This window comes from Sarcophilus harrisii, chromosome 3 (assembly GCF_902635505.1).
Source record: "Sarcophilus harrisii chromosome 3, mSarHar1.11, whole genome shotgun sequence".
NCBI lineage: Eukaryota > Metazoa > Chordata > Mammalia > Dasyuromorphia > Dasyuridae > Sarcophilus > Sarcophilus harrisii.
In genome coordinates, this window is record NC_045428.1 from 577,926,644 (window position 1) to 577,946,360 (window position 19,717).

Genomic DNA, 19,717 nt, shown 5'->3' on the forward strand with positions numbered 1-19,717 from the left:
CCCCTTCCCAGGGGCTGCGTCACTACCAAGGGTCAGGAGGAGGGGCAGCAGAAGGTCAAAGGAGACTTCCTCTCCATTCATTTGGTTCAGGGTATCTTGAGAGGGGGTTAAAAGGGTGAATGGGTGTGGAGATGACTGAAGGCTGCGAATCCAGAGTGATGGAGGAGAGAGAGAGAGAGAGAGAGAGAGAGAGAGAGAGAGAGAGAGAGACAGCGAGACAGAAAGAGAGACAGAAAGAGAGACAGAGAGAAGGAGAGAGACAGAGACAGAGAAAAGAGAGAGAGAGACACACACACACACACAGACAGTGAGACAGAGAGAGAGAGAGAGAGAGAGAGAGAGAGAGAGAGAGGAGAGAGAGAGAAGAGAGAAGAGAGAGAGAAAGAGAGAGAGAGAGAGAGAGAGAGAGAGAGAGAGAGAGAGAAGAGAGAGAGAGAGAGAGAGAGAGAGAGAGAGAGAGAGAGAGAGAGAGAGAGAGAGAGAGAGAGAATCCTCTGATAGCCCCAGAGCTGGGTTTTGGTTCTTTGGTCAAAGACCTTTTGGAAGTTGGGAATGAAAGAGTCCAATGTGGTCTGACTGATCAGCACCATCTTATCTTATATTTGTGTTTCCTTGTAATGTAGTAGCTAGGGAGCAAATCCTAACTTTCACATTTCCTAGTTGTCAGAGATTGGGCTTTATCTTATCTCTCAAGTCTTAAATGATAACTTGCTTTTCTTTTTCTTTCCTTTATTTTGGTGAATTTTCTTTTATTTTGAACTTAATAATTGTAAATGGTTCAATTGTCAGAGAACAAGAAAGAGGTTTACAAAAGAGAATATGAACTTCTGGTTGCATATATATATTTATAGATAGATACTTATGTATGTATGGTTCCATATATATGAAACTATGAACTTCTGGGTTTTACACACACACATACACACACACACACACACACACACACACACACGAAACTATGAACTTCTGGTTATATATATATATAGTTTCTTATGTATTAAATGATGAAGTTTTGGGTATATATACACACACATATATACCCAAATATATATGGAACTATGAACTTCTGGGTTCCATATACATACACAACATATAATATGTATATAGTTATACATACATGTGCATATACACACATACATATATCTGTATTTAAAGAAATATATGCATATCAAATTTACCAAGAGAGTAACCAAATTGTTCTTTATTCATTTCCCCTTTTCATTTAGTTTTGCTGTTTTCTGGGCTTTTCAAAAACTATCTGTTGCCATGCTTTCCCTCCTCACTGTCCAGGATTCTACCACCCTTCTCCCCTCAGTCCCTATCTCACCCCTGCTCCTTCATTTTGACCTCCCATACCTGCTGCACCTGTCTCCTCCTGCTGTTCATTTTTAAATGTTTTCATTGATCTCATTTGTGGATACATCATCCTCATTTCCAGATATCTTCTTTTCCCTCCACTGAGCCGTATCTATTCCTTATAACAAAGAATAAATGAAAGAGGGAAAAAACTAGCTCAGCAAAACTAACCAATATATCAATTTAGTCTAAGTACATGCTGTGTTCTGCATACCTAGGTTCCCCCACTCCAACTCTGTAACTCTGCAGAGAAGTGAGGGGGACAAATTCTCTCATTGTTTTTTTCTTGACAAAGTAAGAAGGAACATTTGGCCATTATCCTCATGCTGTATCAAATCATGGAGTTGCTATTATGGGAGGGGAGGGTGGAGAGAGAGAGAGAGAGAGAAAGAGAGAGAGGAAGAGAGAGAGAGAGAGAGAGAGAGAGAGAGAGAGAGAGAGAGAGAAAATTTGAATAGTATTGAGTTTAGTTAGAGAACTTAGGTTTAAATTCAGGCTCTGTTGTTTGTTACCTTTAGCAAGTGGCTAATCTCTGTTTCCTCCTCTATAAGATTGGGGGGGAGGAGGGTCTATTGGTCTAAGTAATAAGAATAATTTACCTTTATTTACTGTTTTACAATTTCCAAAAAGCTTTTCTTACAACACTGGGAGTTAGGTAATGGCAGGATTGTTAGTCCATTACACACATGAAGAAACTGAGGCTCAGATGCATTGATGTCTTCTGCCTAATATATGTCATTCTTATTAGAGGGTGTTCTTCTTAGTGGAATTGAGTTATTAAGGAATAACAGAGGTTTTTTTGAAAGAAAGGTACAGAAAAGCAAATTGCCTGTCAATGAGTGTCTGAAACAAAGTAAATCTAGATTTTCTGGCTCAGAAAGTGGGATTCCTAATCATTACTCATCTCCTCTCTGTGATTGCACAGGGAAGTTCCCAAGCCTGGAATGCTCCTCTCTCTGGCTCTTCCAATTCCTAGCTCTCTTCCAGGCTCAGCTCTTTCATGGCTCAGCCCCCACAGGAGCCCAGTTGTGGTCCCTCCTCCCTTAGTTGTTGCTGCCTTTCCCCAGAGATTACTTAGTATCAATGTTGTGTATACTCTGTGTCCTCGTATATGTTGCTTTCCTCCATATATTAGAATGTAAACTTCTCGAGATCAGGGACTGCTTTATTTTATTTTTTGTCTTTTTATTTTTAGAATTTTCAGGAACAAAGCTGGCATTCAAAAACTACTTACTGAATGAACTTTCTAAAGTTTATTTAGATAGATGTCAAATAGCCCAGGACTCACTCCCAAGTGGACCCTAACCAGGGAGATAGAGCACCAGTTCTGGGGTCAGGATTTCAAATTTGGCCTTAGTCACTTAATATTTCCTAGCTGTGTGACCCTGAGCAAGTCACTTAACCCAAACTTACTCACCAAAAAAAAAAAAAAAAGTAATTGGGAAATATTCAGTAAAATAAAAATACAAACCAAATTAAATGTTGTTATATGATTTTCTAAGGCAATGTACCTCAGCAGGGACCCTTTAATACCTGATTTCTGCTTCAGTTTGACACCCCTGCCTCGGAGGGACATTCAGCTTTAAACCATATGAACTTGCCAAGCTGAGAGGCTGCAGATACCTGGCAGTCCCCGGAACTCATTGAGAAGCAAGATCAGCTGTGGGGGTGGGAGGGAGGAAAGGACAGAGTCCCACTCTCAGGGGGCTCTGAGGATAGTGGGAGCCACCATCACCACTGCTCTGAGGCATCTTGTGTGGTTTACATGATTAAGGCATCCTAGACTCTGGCTGAAGGGACCTGAATGGCCACCAAGTCATAGTCTAGATAAGGAGTCTGAGGCAGAAGTGAAATGATGGACCCAAGCGAACCATGTGTCAGGAAGTGCAGGTCAGTATGGCTCTGCAAGTGTGATCTGAGTGCGGGGAGTGGTGACGGAGACCTTCAGGGGGGCCCGGAGCCAGGCAGGAGGTCCCATGAACATCCTCCCCAACCTGGGGGCCACTCTTTTCCTCGGAAAAAAGCTGCCACCCTGCAGCTGCCTGGGAAGGAAATACATTTCACTTCCCACCCTCATCACCGCCTGGGACAGAAACGTGGTGTTTCTGTGTTAGTCACTGAGCTCTTTCTCTTATCTGAGGATTAGACTACTGCACCCAGACCAGTAAAACAATCAGTCATGACCCAGCTTTGAAATTTCTCCCTCCCTCTTCTCCCTCAATATCTCTCCTAGTTCCAGAGGCTGCCCATTATCCATCTGGAACTATCCATGAGTGTATTCCCTGCAAGCCCCTTGTGGGTCCCCCCCCCATCTCTCTGTTTCTCTGTCTCTGTCTCTTTGTCTCTGTGTAAGTGTCTGTGTGTTTTTGTTTCTGTCTCCCTCCTTCTCTCTGTCTGTCTGTCTCTCTCTGTCTCTCTCTTTCTCTGTTTCTCTCTCTGTCTCTGTGTCTGTCTTTTTCTGTTTCTTTGTCCCTGACTCTGTCTCTATGTGTATATGTATTTCTGTTTGTCTCTGTTTTTTTGTTCCTGTTTGCTTTTCTCTATGTGTTTTTCTTTCTCTCTCCTCTTCCTCCTTCTCCCTCTCTCCCTCCCTCTCTCCCTTCCTCTCTCTCTCCTCCCTCTCTCTCTCCTCCCTCCTTCTCTCTCTCCTTCTTTCCCCCCCTCCCTCCTCTCTCTCTGTCTCTCTGTCTCTCTCTCTCTCTTTCTGTTTCTTTGTCCCTGACTCTTGTTTTTTTTCTGTCTGTGTGTTTCTGTCTCTGTCTGTTTTTGTCTTTGTCTATCTGTCTCTATGTATGTGTGCATGTTCTTCTGTCTGTCTCTGCATCCTTAAGGCATCCTACACCTCTCTCTGCTCTCCTCTCCTCTCCCTCCTTCCCTCTCCCCCTCTCTGTTTCTCTCTCTGTCTCTCTACCTCTAAATCTCTCCTTTTCTCTCTCTTTGCATAGGTTAGAATTGCTCAGAGTGAAATTTCAACTCAATTTCAACAAGCATTTTAAAATATTTTGATTTTTCGATTTTTATATAGAGGCAGCTAAGTGATGTAGTAGATAAGAGAACTCAGTCTGTAGTCAGGAAAACCTGAGTTCAAAAGTGCTCCCAGATAATTACTAGCTGTGTGACCCTGGACAAATGATTTAACTTCTGTCTGTCTCAATTTCCTCACCTCCAACTGGACTATATGATTTTTCAGGTCCCTTTCAGGCAGAGGTCTATGATCCTTTAATCACGTAAATCTACAAAATGGGGCCAATAAAAGCATCTACGTCACAGGGTTGTTATGAGAATTAATTTGAGATAATATCTGCAACGTACCTAGCACACTGCCTAGAACATAGTAGGCACTATATAAACCTTAGTTGTTTATTATTATTATTTTATTGTTGAGTTTAGGTTTTTATTATATTATTACTATTATCTTTATTTCTTCAACTATAAAATGGAGATAACGGTTTCTCCCTCACAGGGTTGTTATAAGGATCAAGTGAGAAAAATATTTATAAAGCACTTAGTGCAGGGCTTGGCACATAGTAGGTATGCTATAAATGTTCATTCCCTTCTATCTTTTTATATCAGGTTAATTTACAAATGTATCCATTCTTGCTTTCCTGCTTGCCAAATAATTCCTCATAAGAAAGAAGAGGAAACAAAAACATCTTATCCAAACCAACAGACATCAACAATGTCTAATAATATAAACAATATTCCTTGCCAGTTATCCCCCACCTCTAAAGAGAATCAGACTTCTAAAGATCCCAGAAAGAGATCTTAAAGGCCCCAGAATCTATTTGTTCCATTTTACAGGTAAAACCAAGAGATCAAGTGCTGACTTACATAGAGCCCCATAGCTAAGTATTTCGGACAGGATTCGAACCTAGGTTCTTCTTACTTAAATTTCAGACTCCCTTTATACTATCCTGGGAAATGAGTTCCATTTTTGACAGCTCTTCCTCAGGACTCAATTTGATTATTATAAGTGCATAATCTTCGATTTTTCATGAACTGAAACAATCGATTTTGCCTATCCTGAGCTCATCTAACTCGTATTTGACTTAAGAACTTTCAGTCTAGTCAAAGCTGTGAAATATATAAGATCACATTCTCTTTTGATTTATTTTATGCTGTGCTTTTATGTTAACATTCAGATTCATTTTGAACTTACTGCTGTATATAGTGTAAGATGCTGGTCTCATCTTAATTTCTGCCAAACTGCTTTTCTGTATTCCCAGTGGTTCTTTTTAATGAAAGGAGTTCTTTTCTAAATAATTTCTATTCCAGGGATTATCCAGTACTGGGTTACTGCATTCAGTTGTTTCTGGTATGATTTAATGATTTGTTCTTCTATTTTTAATGAGTATTAAGAAGTTTTGATGACTGTTTTACAAAATTTGAGCTCTAGAAGTACCATTCCCTCTTCAATCCTACTTTCCCTCTCCCCCAATCATGTCCAAGATGCTATGCTAGCTAGAGAAACAAAGACAAGAATGAAAAAGTATTTGTTCTTGAGGAACTTACATCCTCCTTAGGAATACATATGATAAGCAATTATTAAGGTATATTAGAGGAGAGAGAATATAATTGGGGACATCAAGGATTCAGTATAACTAATTGGGTGAACATATACTATCTGTGCGTGTTTGTGTATGTGTGCGCTTTTATCTCCAAGTGAAATGGGATGTGACTTTATTTAACTATTTGTGTTTTGTGCTTACCTGTGATTATATGTTAGGATGGTCTTCAGGCAATCACTCAATAAACATTTATTAAGCCCTTACTGTGTGCTGGGCACTATACTAAACACTGGAAATAGAAATACAAATGGAAATAAAAAAGAAACATATCTGCCCTCAAGGAGCTAATAGTATTTGAAAAATTATTTATTTTTAATATTAAAAAAATTAAAATTCCAAATTCTCTCCCTCCCTCATGCTCCTCCGTGACTCATTGAGAAGGCAAGCAACATCATATCAATTACACATGTGAAATCAGGAAAAACATGTTTCTATATTAACCATAACGTGAAAAAGCAAGAAAAACAAAGAAAATGAAAAATTAGGATTTGCAATTAGAGTTTATCAGTTCTCTCTCTGGAAGTAGACTTCTTCCTTCTTTCCTTCCTTCCTTCCTTCCTTCCTTCCTTCCTTCCTTCCTTCCTTCCTTCCTTCCTTCCTTCCTCTCTCCCTCCCTTTCTTTTTCTTTCTTTCTTTCTTTCTTTCTTTCTTTCTTTCTTTCTTTCTTTCTTTCTTTCTTTCTTTCTTTCTTTCTTTCTTTCTTTCTTTCTTTCTTTCCTTCGCCCTGAGGCAATTGGAATTAAATGACTTGCCTAGGATCACACAGCTAGGAAGTGTTAAGTGTCTGAGACCAGATTTGAACTCTGATTTCAGAGCTGGTGCTCTATCCACTGCACCACCTAGCTGTTCCTAGATAGCATTTTTCATCAGGAATCCTTTGAAATTGTCTGGGATCATCGTCTTATCAGAATAGCCGAGTCTTTTACAGTTAAGCGTCATTACAACATGGCTATTGCTATGCACAACACTCTCCTGGTTGTGCTCACTTCATTTTGCATCAGTTCATGTAAGTCTTCAAAGGTTTTTCTGCAGCCATCCTCCCTGTCGTCTCTTCTAGCACAATAGCATTTCATCACAATCTCACACCAAAACATGTTTGTCCAACTGATGAGCATAAGGAACTTATGTTCTAACAAAAGGAAGACAGCAAATAAAAGGAAGCTGAAAAGGAAGAAGGGAGGCAGGTACACAGCAGCCGGACCTGATGGAGAGCTCCTGAGTAAAGCTTAGAGAAAGTAGATTTTTTTTCCCCAAATGTATAGTATTGAAAGGGAGTGAGTCCTAGGGGTAGCTCTGTGTTCGTGTTTTTGAGAAAGGAAAGAGCTGATATTATCTCATTTGATCTCACTGGGAGGTAGATGTTATTATCCTAATTTTTTCCCCTGAAGCAATTGGGGGTAAGTGACTTGCCCAGGGTCACACAGCTAGGAAATATTAAGTGTTCTGAGATCAGATTTGAACTCAGGTCCTCCTGACTTCAGGCCTGGTGCTCTATCCACTGAACCTCCTCACTGACCCCACTATTCCTGTTTTTTAAGGAAACCAAGACAAAGTTAAATCATTTGCCCAGCCTCTCTCAGCTATAGTTGGAGGCTGTATGTGAACTCAGATTTTGCTGACTCCAAGTTGAGGGCTTGGCGCCCCTTAGTGGGCCGGACGTAATTTGTTTGAGTTCCGTTACTTTCTGAGCCTTGGTTTACTCATCTGCACAATGAGAATTGTTCGCCTTCCAGCTTGGACCCTTCTGGTCCTGATGCCTGTGTTCGGGACTCGGAGGGGATCCAGTGCCCTGAGCCCATCCTGCAGGGTCCGAGGCCCCGTGCCCTCCCAGGGGTAGGGCAGGGCCTTTTGGCAGAGTCTTTGCCCAGTTGGGGAGGACTCGTGTACAAAGCGTGACGGAGGCTGAATCTTAAACACATTTTTGCTGGGATGTTAATAGCGCTGAGTGAGGGCTTCTCAGTTCCTCTGTGAGGCTGCCAGAGGAAATCTTGGGCCTGCCTTCCTGGCTGCCTGGCCCCCAGCACACAGCTGTGATGCCCTCCACCTCCCCTGACTTTGCAAGAGGAAATGGCTGGTCAGCGGTCCCCTGGGCTGTTCCGCTATCCGACCGTCCGCGCATCCGCTCCCAGTTTGCAGGAGCTCGGAAAGCTCTCTGGGCCCCATGGGAAGAATTCTGGATCTGCTTTTCTAATAATTCATAATAGGTCAGCTGCAAGGCGGGCCGGGGCCTGAAGCTCCAATGAGAAGCCTGTTTCTATGTGGTGGGCACGCGGCGGGCACAGAGAGGGATTGTCCTGGGGGATGATTTCAGGCCGTGGGCAGCTCAGTCTGAACATTTCTCCCAGCCCCCACGAGTGGGTGAGAAGGTCACTTCTTGGCCTGCAGTTAGATGGGCCAGGTGCCCAGATCGCCATCCCGCTGTCTGCTTGGCTTTTGTGCCCAAGGCTTCTCACTCACTACCCACTTCTTCATGGGGCTCTAAGGCAAGGAGCCGGGGAGCGATGGTTTTCTGTGAAATGGGAAGGCTAGGGGGAGGGGGAGCAAGAATGAGGTCTTTTCTGTGACAGGACATTAAGCTCAAGGATCTACCCATGACTGCCCAGCCCTCTCACCCTCTCCCAGAAGGGGGGACCGCAGGGCCGGAGCCCCGGGATGAATGTCTCATGGCCAGAGCCTTGGAAGAGCTCACCGGGAGGGGTTGGGGAATCTGAGAAATGGGGAGATATCAGCTGAGATTAGAGGCCATAGGTTAGGAGGGTGGGGAGACATCACCTGAGATTAGAAGCCTTGGGACAAAGGTTAGGGGGGCAGGTGAGAACACAGGGACAGGGATGGGACTGGGGACCTCAGGAAAGTGTAATGAAATAACCCCTGAGAAATCGGGGAATTGGCTAGACTCTCTTGAATGATGATAATATTTCTATAAACTTTTATGATTTACAAAGTGGCTCCTTATATACGTAAGTGTTTTTTTACTCCCATTTTAGTCTAAAGACTTTCCCAGGCTTTCCAAGGTTCTTAGATTTTTTTTCCCCCCTGAGGCAATTGGGGTTAAGTGGCTTGCCCAGGGTCACACAGCTAGGGAGCGTTAAATGTCTCAGATAAAATTTGAACTCAGGTCCTCCTTACTTCAGGACTGTCTATGCCATCTAGCTGCTCTGGTTCTTAGATTTTTTTTTTTTTTTTTTTTTTCAAATTTATGGTGTTGGAACAGAGTCCTAGAGGTAGAGTGTTTTTGAGAAGGGAAGGAGCTGATATTATCTCATTCAATTTCACTGTGAGGTAGATGTTACTATCCCTATTTATAGTTAAGAAAACCAAGGCAAAGAGAAATTAAATTACTTCATAGTCTTAAGAGGTGACCCCCAGGCCCTCCAAGACTCTGCGTCTGGGCAAAGGGCAAAGGAGATCGAGGCTCTAAGCAGGTGACAAACTACCTGTCTTCTGTCCAGCCGAGTCGGTGATGTTGGAATCTTTTGTCCCCAATCACTTTTGAGACCACCTAATAATTACAACCCCCTAATTATATCAAACTTTAAAGTTTGCAAAGCACTTTGAACTGTCATGCAACTTTTATTTATTAAAAAAATAAATATAATATCTTCTAATTTTGCAGCAAATGAATTTTCTGCTGTATCCCCAACCTCCAGAGATCCATTTCTGTAAAACAAAAAAAAAATTTAAGAGCTTTGGAGAAGTTTACAAAGTATTTTACATAACTGATCTCCTTCTATCCTGAAAACAATTCTGCAGGAGTAGTCACATTTTACATGATGGGAAACTGAGACCCCAGGAGGTCAAACATTTTGCTCATGGCTCAGGGCTAGTTAAGTGGCAAAGGAGGGTGACAAATTAAGACTTTTTGATTCTTGTTTTGTTGCCTTTTCTTGGAGAGGTGTGAGCAGATCAGATGGGTTCTGGGGCCTCTGAAATCACCACCTGATTACCCTAGAGCTGCCATTGTGAAAGACAAACCTAAATCATAAGCAATTATTAACTACCTACTGAATACAGAGTATTATGTTCTATGCATTTTATGGAGCTTATTTCCTGGCCTCAGGATTTACCCACAGCCCAAATGCCACCTCTCAGTAACATGAAGAAACCTTCCCCAGGAGAGACTGGGCAAACCCACAGAGTTTGAGAGCACTCTGCTTACTCTCTTGGGCAAGGACAAATAAAGCCTTTGTTTCCCATCTTGCCTCCACTCTGAGCTAGTGCTGTGACATCTACTGGGGAAATTTCTCACGATCCCCCAGCCCACTTCTTGCACCTTCTTCCCCAGAAATTCTTCCTTCCCAGACTCATCCTTTCAGCTCGGGTTCGACAGTCGGCTAGTGTGTCCGGTGGGGGCCTCCGAGTCTGAGGACTGCTTCTGGAGCCGGGAAGGGCATCTTCATGTGGGTGTATGGGAGTGTGGAGTGTGGGACCCACTGGGAGCAGAGGAGAGCTGGAGAGTCTGAAAAGCCTTCTGTTCCAAATCCTTCAGTCTACAGATGAGAGAACTGGGAAGGCGGAATCGTTTGCCCAAGGCTGCCTGCTACTCGTGTAATCTTAGGCCTCTTACCAGTGGCAGCGTAGGGCGCTGAGGTTAGACCAGGTAACCCGAGAAAAGCCGTCTTCCTGTCCTCAGGTCCCCCCAGCCTGTTGGTGCTCCTGATTTCCACCCCATATTGTCCCAGGTAGAATATAGAGGAGCCCCCGCCGGGATGGGGAAGACCTGGATTCGAGGCCCTCCTCAGACGTCTGGGCAGGTCACTTTTAATGCCCCAGACAGCTCGAGGAGGTTATGAATTGCCCAGCAGATGCCAATCTGTCCTGGCAAAAGGAGTTCTTTACATCAATGAAATCACGGGTCGTGGTCTGGGTTGGAGAGCTGAAATCCTGGCTTTCTTTACAGAAGTCTATCAGTCCCCAGCAGGGTAAGGGTGGGGTGGCTGGCAGGGTGGGGCTTGTCTCCTTGCTGGGCTTGGGGTTGCCAAGCTGCCAGGCAGGCCCTGAGTCAGATGCCTCCTCACCCAGCAGGAGTTACTCCCCTGGAGGCCTCCCTCTCCCATTCCCTCTATTCTCTGCAGCCAATGGGCTAGGAGCAAACACGATAGCATCATTAGCTCCTCTTTCAGGCCCTCCTCCCTCAGGTGGAGGGGCACTGCTGGGTGAATCTGGATCCCCCTTCTCTCCAACCCAGGGCAGTCAGCACCTGGTGCCCTTCCCCTCCCCCCAGCTCCTCTTGTCCCAGGGATCCCACCCCGTAGCCCCCTGCTCCCTGTTTGCGGCTTAATTTAGTTCCCACTGGGCCCAGTTCTGGAATGAACATCCATACAAAGCCAACAGCACATTTGCATAAATTTCCCGAAATGGTGCCTCCTATTCTTACATGTTTGTACAGTTCCCAAGTTACAGTTCTTAAAGGGGCAGATACCCCTTCCCCTGTGCTGGGAAGGGCCTAGCAAAGGACGGGGGGTCTCAGAGAGAGCTCAAGACCCCCAGGATCAATGTCGCTGGGGACCATCCCGAGGCTAGGACTCCAGGGGGTTGTGGGCTCAGCCTAGGAAAAGAAAGACTAGTCTCAGGAGCTGAGCCTGAGCCCTAGGGGCTCAGGCTGGTGGGAGTCCAGACCCAGGGGGTGATGAGACCTGTTGGGTGTGGGATCTGGTAAGCTGGTGCTAAGATCGTACTATGTAGATCTAATCAACTCCCCAGCTCGGTAAGTTCCGGGGCAAGGTGGTCTTTCCCCTGCCTGGCTGCCCCGGACTGTTCAGTGTAGTCTGATTTCATTTGAAAAGAAAAAAAGAGAGAATGAGTTGAGGGGTGTCAGTCAGTGACACCGGAGACATAGGACTGAGTTCTGTTCTAAGACTGGCCTGAGGGGCTTCGGATGTCAGATCTGTTCCTGTTAAAGTGGGAGCTCTGAGAGACAAGGACTAAGACATCGTTTCCTCTTCACATCCTCCAGTTCCTAGCACACCAAGAGGTTGTTGGTAGAGTTGTGAACTGATTCAATCATTCTGCAGAGCAATTTGGAATTATACCCAAAGCAAAAGAGATAAAAAACAAAAAGTAAAAGGACTTATTTGTACAAAAAAAAATTTGTAGCAGCTCTTTTCTGGGGGCAAGAATTGAAAATTGAGGGGAAGCCCATCAGTTGGAGAATGGCTGAACAAATTATGATTATGATAGAATATGATTGTGCTATAAGAAATTTTGAGCAGGGTGCTCTCAGAAAAACCTGGAAAGACTTATGTGAACTAATGCAATGTATACATAGTAACAACAATATTATAAGATGATCAGTCAACAATACAATGATTCAAGACAGCTCTGAAGGACTTATGAAAAATGCTATCTATCCCAGAGAAAGAACTGATGGTGTTTGAATACAATTTGAAGTATAATTTTTTACTTTATTTTTCTTGAGATGTTTTCTTTCTTTTTTTGGGGGGGGGGGTAGGGTCTGTTTTCTTTTACAGCATGACGATTATAGAAATGTTTTGCCTGACTACACATGTATAACATTGCTTGCTTTCTTAATGGGAGGAAGTAGGGAGAAAGAAAGAGAGAGAAATTGGAACTCAAACTCTTAAAAACAAATCTTAAAAATGGTTTTTGCATGTAACTGAAGAAAAATAAAATACTAAATAAAAAGGGGAAAAAAAACAAACATAAAAAAAGAACTCCCATTTTCATATCACTACTTGGAGTGTGACGAAGAAAGCACAATGTTTCCATTTTGTAAATAAGTACTGAGCTTTGGTGACTTGTCTAAGATCTTTCAGCTAGCAGATGTCGGAGGCAGGATTTGAATCCAGGCCTCCTTGCATTCCTCCATGTTACCTGAATGTCCATCCCATGGAATGGGTTTGTTCTCCACTGGGGTCCAGATGGCCAGAAATGCTTCCTGTCTGCAACCTTCAGGAAATTTCTGTCTGGGTCACTGGGCTTCCTTGGCCAGGAATAGTACCTGGGAATTCTCAATTCAATTCAATTCCATCGGAATCAATTCACTTCGAGGAGCATTTTTGGAGCTCGTCCTGGGTTCCAGTCTAGGTGCTAGGTGATGAAAGTACAAAACCAGACACGAAACCCCCCTCTCCTCCAGGATTTTACATTTTCCTAGGGCATAGAAGGGGCAGCGAGGTGGTCCAGTGGATAGAGCACCAGGTGTGGAGTCAACAATATCTGGCTTCAAATCCAGCCTCAGACACTTACCAGCTGTGTGACCCTGATAACTCACCCTGGTATCTCATCCTGGTAACTCATCCCTGTCTGCCTTAGCTCCTCTGTAAAATGGGGAAGGGTATGGTCAACCACTCCATTATCTTTTCCAGAACACACCATGGACAAAGTTTTGAGTCAGACAGGACTGAACAACAAGAGCCCGTCTACCCAGAGAGGGAAATATAAGTCTAACCCACACCGAATGACCGTGGGCCGCTCACTTAACCCCTTCCTCATTCTGGGAGACTTTTTAAGACTAGAGGGGTCCAGAGAAAAGCCTCCCGTGGCAGACGCCAATGTAGAGGCCAAGTCCTGTGCCCAGATGGGCCTCCTCCCCTCGCATCCCCCTCTCCAATTCTTTAGCTTCATTACCCATCAGCCCTCAGGGCCACGCTCCCTTCCCACCGCCCTCCTCCCAAATATCAGACTGTTTGTATTTTATAGCCCCTTACTGTCTAGTAGGCGCTTCAATGATGCTTTTTGATTGGTCCTCAGACAAAGGGGACGACTACTGGGAGAAAGGCCTTATTGGCTAAAAGACTTGGTGATGAGTGTCTGAGAGGGGAACTGATCCCAGGCCTGTGTCTCTCACCCCGGGGGGAGCTAATGTTGGAATTAACAGCGGTACCCAGAGCCGCGGACCCCCCACAGATGGATTCCAAAACTGCTGACTTCGGGAGGCTCCATATAATAGGGGGAGGGAAGGGGGAGCTCAGAGAAGCTCCGGTTTCCTTCCCTCTGGGCCGAGCCGGGCCCTGCTGACCAGATGATGAGCCCAAGGCCTTTCCACTCCCGCAGGCTAAGCCGACTCCCCTCGCCCCCATCACCAGACACTGCCCCACCCCTCTAGGTTACCCACCTAGGGGCAATTCGGAGACGTCTCCCGGGGCCACGCCCAGGCCCGGCCCCTCTTCCTTCCCAGGCTTGGCTGGCTCCATCTGCAGTCTCTGACACCCCCTGGGGCTGGGACGCCCCCCTGCCCCCCTGCCCCTCTGGGACCCGATTTCTACCTGTCGCTGCTGCTTTTTATCTCTCTAGCTCTGTCTCTACCTCTATCTCTGTGCTCTCTGTCTCTCCCTTTGTTCTGTCTCTGTATCTGCCTCTATTTCTTACTATGTCTCTGTCTCTGCCTCTGTGTCTGTCTCTTGAGGCCCTAGGCTGATCTCCAGCAGCCTGGGCTCGAGCTCAGAGCTCGAGACTGGGGGCTCAGGGCTCAGAGCTGGGGGTTTGGAGCTCAGGAGTCAAAGCTCAGGGCTGGGTGCTCGGGATTGGGGGCTCGGAGCTGGGGGCTCAGAGATTAGGGTTGAGTGGCTCAGGGCTCGGGGCTCTGAGTTTTTGCTTAGGGGCTCGGAGCTGGGGGCTCAGAGTTTAGGCTTGGGGGTCTCAGGGCTTGGGCCTGGGGCTCAGTGTTTAGGTTTGGGGTGCTCGGGGCTCGGGGCTCAGAGTTTAGGCTGAGGGGCTCGGAGCTGGGGGCTCAGAGATTAGGGTTGGGGGGCTCTGGGCTGAGGGCTCGAGGCTGGGGGCTCAGAGTTCTGGCCTGGGGGCCGGGGGCTCCGGGTTCCCGCTGCATCCGTGTCTCGCCCGTGCAGCCCGAGCCCCGCGGCGCTGTTGTATCCGCCTCGGCTGGGCCGGCTTCTTGCTCTCCTCCTCCCTCCCTTCGTCCCTCCTCCCTCCCCTCCCCTCGCCTCCCCCGGGACCAGGCCGGGCCGGCGGAGCTGCGGGCTCCGGGAGAACAGTCCCTGGCCCCCGGGGACTCCTCCATGGGTGAGTGCGGGCATCCCCGGGCGGGAGCCGCGGAGGGGAGGCGGGGAGGGCTGGCGGCCGGCGGGCCGCTGCGGCCGCTGAACCCAGGGACCCCGGGATCGGCGCGGGGCTCGGAGCCCGCGTCTCCGGCCGGCCCTGCTGTTGGGTTGCCGCAGCCGCCGCGCTGGCCCGGAATGGCGGGCCGGGCCGGGGACCCCCGCTCTCCGTGCGCAGAGGCGGGGGCTCCAGGATGGCGGACTCCGAGACTGGAGAGGGGGGGCGGCTTTGGGAGCGGAGGCAGGACCGTGGGATCCTGGACTAAGCCGGGGGAGGCCTGGCTCAGGGGTGCTGGGGGACTCCAAGGACTGGCTGTGGATCCTGGTCTGGGGGCCTCTGGGTACGAGATGGGGTGCGTGGTCGAGGGGACTCTGGTCTGGGGGGAGAGTCCGGGGTGACCATAGGGCTGTAGCATTCCCTTGGGGGGGGGGGAGACTGGCCGGTGCTCCAGACTAGAGATAGTACACCCCCCCCACCTTGGGGGGAGGGGCAAAAGGACCCGGACCATGGAATCTGAACTTGCAGAGAGGCCTGGGGGTTTCCAGAGGGAGGTATCCTGAAGAAATGAGGGGGCTTGGGGTTTCAGGCCTGGGGACCCCAATCTACAGGAAGAGGGTCCCTTGAGACCAGAGTCTTTGATGTGGCTTTTTATTGGGGAAAGATTCCTCTATTAGAGGATTCTGGGGATGGAGGGGGGGGGGTCAAGGCTCTGTTCTAGACCTTTGCTGGGAGCCAACCAGCTCTGGGGGAGTTGGGGAGACGGGCAGGTTGGGGCAAGCTGGGAGCAGCTGGACGGGTATCTAAGGTTGCCCTAGGTTCAGAGTGAATACTGGTGTATCTTTTCTGGCCTAACCCTGGCACTTCGGCCTGCTGGGGGCTGCAGGAGCTGAAGAGGAGCACTTGGGAAACCTAAAAAAGGAGTGAAGGGTCATCTCGATTGATCTCTTCAAACCAAAGCCTCCTGGGTAGGGGGAGCCTTCAGGTCCATCCTTGGAAGCCGCCTCCTCCCCACCCCTTCTGTGCGACTGGGCTGGGCTTTCTAGTGTCTGGACCTTCGTGTCCTCGGATGCCCAGCGGCCTGGGGTCCTGGGGGCAGCCCAGGACCAGGTTTGGGGCCGGGGAGTAATTCAGACACTTAGCATTGCCACCCCTCAGTATGCCCACCCCCATTTCCTCGTCCACCCTTACCCTTTCCCAAAGAAACAAAGGCAGGGACAGGAAGGGCCGTGGGGTGAGGATTTGTTCCCCTCCATCCAGCTTCAGATCAGTCTAATTCCCCTTTGCGAGTGGGGGTGGGCCCAAGACTTTGAATTTCAGTTGGACCCGTGGCTTATATGCTTATGGGTGGAGACCATGTGGTAAACCTCCCCCCAGAACTGGCACTGTCAGGGATTAAGCTGGGCGCTGGGTGATAAGCCCTATTCCAGGTTCTAGAGCTGTCGCTTTTAGAAAAGTCCAAGGTCCTGTCCTGTAAATTTACTGTCTCAGAGAAGAGGAAAAGTGCTAATCTCAATAGCAAATGCTATCTAAAGGTGTATACAAAACTAAGGGTCCGAGGATGGCCCGAGGGGGAGGAGCTGGGCTGTTGTGGGTCCTTTCTGGGGAAGGACCTGGAGGGAGGTGTGGAAGTGAGGTGGGGCTGTGCAAAGTCACTAATCTCTTGGTCTTTTCCGGAGCCACTTGGGCCCTGGGGCGGGATATAGATCCGAGTGACTGATGGCCCTGCCTGCTCGGGGGAGCTCCCAGATCTGGAGAGAGCTGGGCAGTAGCCCTGACCCTGTAGAAGGGGCCCTAACAAAGGATATGTAGGAAATCAAAAGGAAAATCAGGATTAGGCTGGGACAGCCTTCCAGGTATAGGAAACATTGAACAAAAGGCAAGGGAGGGAGAGGTGTATTCTGGGGCTAGACAGGAAACTATAGTCAGAAAATTAGCTTAGCCAGATCAAGAGAGCCTCAGGGCCTCAAAAGTGTGAACTTTGTTGGGGAAGCAATAGGGAGCCACAGAAAGTACTTGAGAGGGAGACTCAAATGGGAATGACTAGATTTGTGTTCTTTTCTCCCCTATCCCCTCACTTATCATTAAGCTCCTCCCAGTCTCCTCTGAAAGGGAAAGAAGGAGCTGGGGATAGGGGGAGGGGGTGTGAAGACTTGTTTGAGAAGCCTTTCTCCAGGCTGTAGGTAAGGGAACTCCTCCCTCCCCCTCTTTGGCAGGAGAATGAGGACCCAGGAGAGAGCTGTTCTTCCCTGACGATTGGGAGTGGGGACAAGAGGAGGCTCTAAAGCCTTTTATTTCCAAAGAGAGCTTCTCCTGGGCAGTGGAATCTAGATAATTTCCCTGGGGAATTATGGGGGTGGGGGAAGAAGCATTGAAAACAGATAAGTTGGCATTGAAAACAGAAAGTGACACTGACCCTCTTTGAAGGGATGGACAGAGGAGGCCAGCCCCACCTTCCCTTCTCTGCTGGGCCCTGCTCCTGGGGAGGGTGGGAGGGAGCTGGGAGGCTGGGCAAGGGGAGGGAGTGGGGAGGCTGGGCAAGGGGGGAGCCCCCAGCCTGTCTGGCTCACCCCCTCTGCCCTCTGCTTTGCAGATGACCGCGGTCTAACGGAGGAGAAAGGACTTCGGTGCCAGAATCCAGATTGTATTGACAAGAAGAGGGCATCCAAGGTAACTGAACGCTTGGGGCCCGGGGCGGCTCCAGCCTGGGTCATGGGGCCAGGGGCCGGGGAGGGCTGGGACTTCGGCTCGAGCCACAGAGTGAATGCACCGAGGCGGCCCAACCTGGGAGAGAGCCTCCAAGGGCGGTGCAACAAAGTCTCCCTGGGCCCATCCCAGCCACCCCTGCGGAAGGGCAGCTTTTCTGGACCGGGCAGAGAAGTCTTGGGGTCAGGCGCCAGAAGAACCTCTGGTTTGAGAGGGAGCCCTTAGGAGCCTGACTCCTGAGCCCTGGCTGATCTTGGCTCCCTGCTCTAATCCTGTTCAACACTTGGTAACAGTAATTCCACTGCCAGTCCTGCAAAACTCCCTGCAACGGGAGCTTTAAAACATCCCCCTTTGACACACTGGGACCTCCACATAAAATGTGCCCTTCCCTTAAGGAGCTCATTCATTCATCCCTCCTTTCCAGGTGGGTCATGGGTATTACGTGGGAGCGTTACAATTTTGGCCCTTTTCTATGACGGACAAGTTATGGGAGGCCCAGGGAATCTGGATCCAGGGAATTCTGGTCCTGCCTCTGGCTCTGCAAAGACTCTGCCAAAGGGGGCTGGTGGGGCCAGTCCTGACTAAGTGGGGACACCGACCTTTCCGGCTTCCGAAGCTCAGACCAAGGCTTCTTCTGAATCATTTATTGTTCTGATGGAAGCCCTGAATTCAGAGCCTGCCATTGACACCACCTGGGGGATCTTGGTCATGGAGGCTTTCTGCGCCTGCGTTCCCTTGGATGCAAAATAGAGATAATGATATTTGTACTACTGCTGGCCCTGGTGAAGCCCTCAGAGAATATATCAGTCAATTCAAATCTATTCAAAACGTTTGTTAAGCCGGGCACTGGGCTAAGTGCTAGGGATACAAAAAGGCAGAAGTGGTTCCTGCCCTCAGGGAGCTTACTATCTAATGGAGGAGATAATATGTACCAAGATAAATAGGAAATAATTAAGAGAAGGAACGCACTTGAATTAGGAAGGATGGGGGAGGGCTTTCTGTCCGAGGTGGGGTCGTGGTTGGCTCTTAAAGAGAGCCGGGAAGGGGAAGAGTCTTTCTGGCCTGGGGAGGAGGGCTTAGGTTTTGAAGGGCTCTGTATCCCAGAATATTTAGTACTTGCTCCTAGAGGAAATCAGGAGCCATTGAAGGTTATTGAGTAGGTGGAGGGACATAGCATGATGGATGTATATTTTTATATGTGTGTGTATTTATTATACATTAATATACATATATATTATATAGAATACATTTTAATATATAATATACAATTATATAATAGTGGATTTATATATTATACTATTTACTATTATATAATAGCTAACATTTACACAGTACTATTTGTAAAGTACTTACATGTATATATTATATATGTATGTGTATGTGTATATATTAGACATTAATATACATATATAAGACATTTTAATATAATATATGAAATATATAGTTATATAATAGTGGATGTTATATATTATACTATCTCCTATTATATGATATAATAATTCTATGTAATAGCTAACATTTACACAGTACTTACTATTTATAAGTACTTAGGACAGTGGTTCTCAAACTTTTGTTCTCAGTATCTTCATGTTGTTAAAAACTATTGAGGATCTGTTCAAAGAGTTTTTGTTCACATGAGTTATATTTACAGCTATTTACTACATTAGAAATAAAAAATAATTTTGAATTTGTAGACCCTCTGAAAGGATCTCAGAGACCCCAACAATTCTTTGGACTACACTTTGAGGACCACTGACTTAGTACAATACCTAGCAAATAGTACTGTACATTAGGCATTATGCTAAGTACTTTACAAATACCTCCTTTGATTCTCACAACAACCCTAAGAAGAAGGGGGCTATTATCATCCCCATTTTTACAGATGAGGAAACTGAGGCAAACACAGCTAGTAAGGTCTGGATTTGAATTCGGTTCTTCCTCCCTCCAGGCCTGGTACTCTATCCACTGGGCCCCCTAGTTGCCTAGGTCTCACTGCCCAACCTAACTTTTATTTTTTACACGATTGTGCTCTGCTGGGGGAGGGGAACAGCAATGGCTAGAGTCTCTGATAT

The 19,717-nt window shown here is 47.1% G+C and overlaps 1 protein-coding gene across 2 annotated transcripts in view; it reads left to right on the plus strand.

Annotated features, from left to right (window-relative positions):
- LOC116422856 overlaps positions 1-18,856 on the plus strand; it is a 64,950-nt gene extending 46,094 nt beyond the window's left edge. For both annotated transcript variants that reach the window (XR_004233393.1, XM_031962948.1), the window contains exon 2: positions 17,533-18,856. Coding sequence is in view for 1 of the 2 variants with exons in the window: in XM_031962948.1 (XP_031818808.1) it covers positions 17,533-17,870 (338 nt within the window). In the remaining variant the exon portion in view is untranslated. The remainder of the gene's footprint in view (positions 1-17,532) is intronic.
- The last annotated feature ends 861 nt before the right edge of the window (positions 18,857-19,717 follow it).